The sequence below is a fragment of the Eptesicus fuscus genome, chromosome 5, assembly GCF_027574615.1.
Source record: "Eptesicus fuscus isolate TK198812 chromosome 5, DD_ASM_mEF_20220401, whole genome shotgun sequence".
NCBI lineage: Eukaryota > Metazoa > Chordata > Mammalia > Chiroptera > Vespertilionidae > Eptesicus > Eptesicus fuscus.
Window position 1 is genome coordinate 5,928,784 of NC_072477.1, and position 6,407 is coordinate 5,935,190.

At 60.7% G+C, this 6,407-nt stretch overlaps 1 protein-coding gene across 6 annotated transcripts in view; it reads left to right on the forward strand.

Moving 5' to 3' along the window:
- Positions 1–6,407, forward strand: part of EVL (Enah/Vasp-like) — a 105,350-nt gene that overhangs the window by 88,495 nt on the left and 10,448 nt on the right. For all 6 annotated transcript variants that reach the window (XR_008556034.1, XM_054715764.1, XM_054715763.1 and 3 more), the window contains exons 4-7: positions 740–803; positions 4,026–4,081; positions 4,759–4,988; positions 5,670–5,791. Coding sequence is in view for 5 of the 6 variants with exons in the window: in XM_054715764.1 (XP_054571739.1) it covers positions 740–803; positions 4,026–4,081; positions 4,759–4,988; positions 5,670–5,791 (472 nt within the window). In the remaining variant the exon portion in view is untranslated. The remainder of the gene's footprint in view (positions 1–739; positions 804–4,025; positions 4,082–4,758; positions 4,989–5,669; positions 5,792–6,407) is intronic.

Here is a 6,407-nt window from a genome sequence, read left to right on the forward strand (position 1 = left end):
GCTCCTGCCCCACCTAGTCAGCGAGAATGAGACCTGCTCGAGCCCCTCCCCCTCGCTGAGACGCCACGCTTCCCGTGACACCTGAGCTGGCAAAGGCAAGGAACAATCAGCTCTTTCTTGGGTCGGGGCAGAAGCCTGGCTTTTCTTATAAACGTGACACAGCATCAGCCCCGTGTGGACATGGGTCATGTGCAGGCCTCCCCCCCCTCCCCCTTCCCCCGCTCCAGGCCCTGCCTTCAGACAGCTCTGCCTCCACCGGCCACTCCCACCCACCGCTGCAGACCCATAGGTGCAGGCAGCCCAGGGCTGACCCTGGCTCTGACACCTACCTGCTCTAGTGCTGTTGCTTTGCTCAAAAGTCGGAAGAAATGGCTCTGCGGGGTTTGGTGACGCCAAGTAAGTGCACTGGCGATTTTAGTTATGGTGGCTTCGGGAGACGTGGCAAGTGAGGAAGTGGAAACGGCAGATGTGGTTAGAGAGGCGTCGGTAGCCAAAAGGGGTGGTCTGCACCATGTGAAAACGCCATCCATTTATCGGCTCTGACAGAAGAGCCACAGAAAGGGCGAGAGAGGTGATTGAGAGGCTGAGATGGGGCCGGCTGTTACACAGGTGTCAGAGCCACTGTCGAAAGTTCAAGGACGCCTCATGGGACCGACCAGGAGGGCAAAGACAGGGCCAGGTGTTTGCCGGGCCTTTCTTCTCCACTAACCACCGTACTCTGTGCTTCTCTGCCCCACAGGCCCGTCCACCCAGCGGCAGGTGCAGAATGGCCCCTCTCCTGATGAGATGGACATCCAGAGAAGGTAATGCCCCCCAGCAGGGCCCGGCCTGGTGGCCAGGGCACCGTTCGGCCAGCGCAGGACACACCGCAGCTAGGGCCAGGTCTCCCAGAGGCGCCGCCGGGACAGGGAACAGGCCTGAGCAGAGAAGAAGAGGGAGCTAGGCCATTGTTGTTTCACAGAGAGCCCCGCGGCCTCCCGTCAAAGTCCTCGTGAACCGGGCCGTGTCCTGCGGGCTGTGCTCTGAGCTAACATGCCTTCCAGGTGTATGAGGAGGTAGTTGTCATGACGGGAAGGGATTGGGTCACGTGGCCAAGGCTGCCCGGGTCTGTCTGACTGAGGCCCCGGCCTTGGCACCGTCCTGTGCCATCTCCCCTCACTCTATCTGAAGGCCTCGTGAGACCTGGCCCCACCCCCCTCCACTGGCGGCGGCCTTGGACAGTGCCACGCCTCTCTGGAGGACCTCAGCCCCCTGCCCACTCAGCTCCCGGAAAGGTTAAAGCGGCGCAGGCCATGACAGCGCTGTGGGAGCCAGGGCCAGGGCCAGGGCCACGTCGATGTCCTTGTGCGGCCAACCTGTGGAGGAGGCAGCTCCTGGGGGGCACGGGCCCTAGGATGGCACCCCACTCGCTCCAAGCTGCTCCTACAGGGTGCGAACTGGGAGGAAGGGCAGTGCTGTTGTCCTGACATTACAGCAGAGGTCCTGGTGGCCAAGGGGGGCGTGGCCTCCCAGGTCATGTTGCCAGGAAAGGCAGGGCTAGGGCTTGAACCTTGGCGGCCATGCCCTGCGGGGCCTTGCCTCTCTGTGAGGCTTTGCATCCTGGTCCCCACCATGCTCCCCAGCTTCTGGGAAAGACTAGGACCCTAAGGGCTATGGCTAGATGCCAGTAGAACCCCAGGCTGGGGGTGGGAGGGATGTCCCAGCTTCGCCTGGCCTGAGGCTCCCTCGGGGTGTTCTCTCCAGCCTCTCCCTCCCCCTGGAGAGAAGGTTCTCTGCTCTGACGTGTACTTAGGACCCTCGGCAGGTTCCCAGGCCTTAGTTTCCCATTTGAATAGGACAGGGATTTTATTTTTGTTTTTGTTTTCATTCTTTTTTGTGTCTATTTTATTTTTAAGTTCAAGTTTACATCAGTATTTTGTATTAGTTTCAGGTGTACCGCATAGTGGTTAGGCGATCGTAAAGTGGTCCCCTCCGCCTTCCCGGAACCCACCTGCAGCACACGGTTATTACCATGTGACTGCCTGTGCGCCCTGTGTGTGCTCCCATTCCCGGGACTGTTCTGTAACGGCCCAGCTCACTTCTCAGTCCCTTCACCTTTCTCACAGCCCCAGCCCGCTCCCCCTGGCACCGCCATCCGTCCTCTGCATCTGTGAGGCTGTTTTAATTTGTTCGTTTATTTTTTCGTTAGATTCCGCACGTAAGTGAAATATGGTGTTTGTCTGACGTGTTCACTGAGCACAACACCCTCCAGGTCATTTGTGCTGGAGGATGACAGTGTTAGCTTAGTCCTTGCTCTGCTCCGGTCAAGCAATGAGGGAGGGAATGCTCCCTGGACAGACTCCTTGGCACCAATTCCCATGTTGACTAACTCCTCGGGCCTGTCTTCTGGCCTCTCAGGAAAACAGCAACTGTTCACAAGGTGTACCCCCCACTGCCTCCATCCCAGCTCAGCCCCCCGCCAGGTCCCAGGGCTGCCTGGACCCAGAGGGCATGAGTGAGCCCTACCAGACCGCGAGAGAGCGCACCAGGGGCATGTGGGCCTAAGCAGACCCTCCCTTAGCTCTCTCAGAACTGGTTGAACATCACCACGCTGCATTATCTTAACCCACCACCCACGTCCAAGGCGTGGGAGGCCACTGGCTGCAGACAGTTCAGTGTTGCCAGCAGCCACCTGTCCGCAGGCCGGAGCACCCCTGGAAGTCAGTCTGTGAACGGCAAGAGGCAAACGCAGAGCACGGACTCTGCTGGTTCCTGCCACTCCACACAGAGGAAGAGATGGCTGACACGGAGCCTACACAGTGAGCTGTTATGAGTGCAACCCGATTTGTAAATACTTCCAAACACCTCATTTTACTGAGGGCTTCTAAATGTGAATTCTGCTGGGCAGATTGGAGATTGGGTGATGTCTCGGCAGTTTAGAAGGAGAGGCTAACGGAGGTGCTGCTGGGAGTTTTTCAGACACCTTTAATGCCAGAGGGTCTTTTTTACTATTTTTTAGGTACCAGGTATAACTCTTAAAAGAACTCCCTAGAACAGGTGATATTATGCTTATTTTACGGAGAAGAATCGGAGGCCCACAAAGCCAGGAACCTCAGAATGGAAACCAGAAAGCTCTCTCCCTCTGAATGGCCTTTGCAGTAAACTGTGACTTCCTCTAAGATGCGAGCAGCTGCGCTTACTGAGCAGCCGCTGCGTGTGGGACCCGGTGCCAGGCACCAGAGAAAGGCCAGCTCGCCGTGCACAGGGCACAGACTCACGGCCCACACCCCCCCTGCCGTGCAGACACCACTGCTGGCCTCCAGTTCACCCTCCCCTGAGCCAGGTGGGCATCGAAGCGCCCGGCCCCGTGCTGCACAGCAGGCATTTAGGGTGGGCACACACCGGTGAGGCTGCTGCCGTCCCTGGCCCACATGGTTCCTGAGCCCCCTCCTGCTCCAGCGCCACCGTCCCAGATTCTGCGGACATGTTTGTGGGTCAGTGTCCTCACTCGACCGGCCTGTGAGAGTGCCCGAAGCTGCTCTGCCGTAAGGAGCTCGGTGTCGGTTCCCCGCAAGGCTCACCGCCTGCACTGCCCGCACCACATGGCCCCGTCATGGAGGCCAGGCCTGCGGCTACATCCGGGCTGAAAAGAATGAGCACGTGCCCGCCGAGTGTCCGCTTCTGACAGCCCACGGTGCCTGGGAAGTGTTCTGGGATTACCCAGGTGCCGTAGGGACAGGACATTGGAGGTCGGGTCAGCTGAGGCCACAGGCACAAAAGCCAGGAGGCCCATCCAGCCTAGGGGAAAGCATGGTCACGCGTCCACATGGTGCCCGAGCCTTCATGGGGGGCTGCCTGAGACTCAGGAGGCTGCCGGCACTTACCTGTTTGGAGATCTTGAACCAGTCACATGCCTCCTCTGTTAAGTGGGGGAAGCAAGCCCAGTGGCCATCGGAGCCAGGGAGGGGATGAGGGGAGCTCACTGTGAGCGCCCCCAGCCCAGGGCGCACAGTGGGTGTGGACGCCCTGGTTCTCTTGCTTTTCAGACAAGTGATGGAGCAGCAGCGCCAGGAGTCTCTAGAGAGAAGAACCTCAGCCACAGGTGAGATCCCGCAGGCCTGCTCCCCACACCCGCTCGGTGGCAGTCCCACCGAGGCGGTGACACGGCACATCGGGCCCTCTGTGAAGAGCTACATAGGCCTCAACGTGTGCCGGTCACATTCGATGAGAGTAGGGGACCCAGAGACAGGAGAGAGTGGGCGGTTCAGCCTCTGGTGCTGGATGTTGAGGGGAGACAGGGACGGGACTGACCAGCACTCAGCATTGCTCCCTGACATACGGCCTGGTCAGCCCTGTGACCCACAGTTACCTGCCACAGTCCCCAGAGGCCAAGGGTCACTCACAGTCGCATCTCAGGGACCAGCGTCTGCTGGCGCCTAGGGCGGTGCAAGGCGCGGAGAAGGGACACAGGAGAAAAGGGTGCAGTCTGAGCCACCAAAGGCCTTCCTCCCCCTGGAGACCCACCATTAGAGCAGGACAAAGGTAGCTGAGCTCAAGGGGTGTTAGGCACTGTGGGTCCAGCCAGGCCTCCAAATGCTGGGGATACGGGGACCAGCCTAGGGAGTGACCAGAGCAGGGCCAAGCTCACCCCAAGGGGATGGAGGAGGCAGCCTGAGCTGTCCCTGCTCCCTCATAGCAACAGGCTGCCCTGTCCCTTCTCCCTCCCAGGAAGCACAGCGGGGGGCTAGGGACTAATTGAGCCCCTCTGTTGTGTTTCAGGACCCACCCTCCCACCGGGGCACCCCTCATCTGCAGTCAGCGCCCCCCTCTCGTGTAGTGGGCCTCCACCCCCGCCCCCACCCCCTGTCCCACCACCACCCACGGGGGCCACTCCTCCTCCCCCACCCCCACTGCCAGCCGGAGGAGCCCAGGGCGCCAGCCACGACGAGAGCTCCGTGTCAGGACTGGCCGCTGCCCTGGCGGGGGCCAAGCTGAGGAGGGTCCAGCGGGTAAGCGCCCCTGAGCACAGGCCGGATAGGCTGGGGGGCCAGTTTCTAACTGCCGAATGGACAGAGCCTTCCCCTGTCCCCGAGACCACGAGCAAAGCCCCGCCCTCCCAACCTGGACGCCAGCTCTGCCGGCTGTTTTCAGTGAGAACCGGACAGGACGGCACTGGCTAGACCAGGAGCCGCTTACAGCTTTGTCACCTGCTGCTGACCCTCACGGCGACCTTCACAGCAGGGCAGGAAGTAGTTCCCTCATGAGGCAGCGTTAGGACTTGGGCCCGGGGCCCATCCCTCCATCAGTGCTTCTCATGGAAACCAGCCCCCTAGGCCCAGCCTTACTTCCTGAGCCCTCCGCCCACAGCCTGGAAGGAGAGCTCCTGGACCGTGGCCGGTGGCTGGGGCTCTGACACCTCTGATGGGAGGCTGCTTCCCTCCCAAGGATTGCCTCCTCCCCTCGGGTCACGCAAGGGCGCTGGCTCCGCGCCAGGAGAGCATCCACTGTGACTGGCCAGGCCTGGTCCCTCTCTGGTTTTGTCACCTGTGGGTCGGGGGGATGGGACTCGATGACCCCTCGGGCCTCCTCTGTGCTGCCATCGTGGGAATGACACGTCCACACACACACGTCCCCTGATCCCCTCGAGTGACGTCTACAACAGCAGACTGAACGCTGGTCCTTCCCCGTAGCCCGAAGATGCGTCCGGAGGCTCCAGTCCCAGCGGGACCTCCAAGTCTGACGCCAATCGGGCGAGCAGTGGGGGCGGAGGAGGAGGCCTCATGGAAGAGATGAACAAGCTGCTGGCCAAGAGGTAGGTGCTTAGGGGTTTTTAGGGTGTTCAGGGTATTGGCGCAACTCAGCGGCCCCAGCACCGAATGAGAGCCCTTGCCTGAGCCCAAGACGCCTCATCACCTGGGCTCAGCCAGGCAGACAACCCTTAAGTTTCCCCTTGTCCTGGGGTCAGTCTGAGGCGTCAGGCCGAACGGAGACCGTGAACTTTAAAGCCCTCCACGTTTCAGTGTAACAGACACTGAAGCATCTTCCCTGCACAGCCGTCCTGAGAAGGGGAAACGTGGCGATAGTTTCAGAGGGAAATGAGGAGTATTCCCTGCACTTAGGATCCCAACACAAACGCGGTGTGGGCCCAGGGCTGGGCGGCATGGCTGCCCCACGTGAGAGCCGTTGTGGAGGACACAGGAAAGGGGACTGTGAGGCGGCCAGAGCCCAGGAACGTCACGCTGAGGGGGAGGAACAGTTCCATCCATGTCCTGGCTGGGCCCTGCGGCCTGCCAGCCACATCTCTGCCCACACCCACAGGTGTGGCTCCAGCTTGCCCAAGGCCACTCGCCTGTCCCTGGCTCTTAGTCGTTTCCCAGGTGGAACCTGAGCAAGTGGAGAGATCACACAGTTCCTCGGGAGAGTTGCAA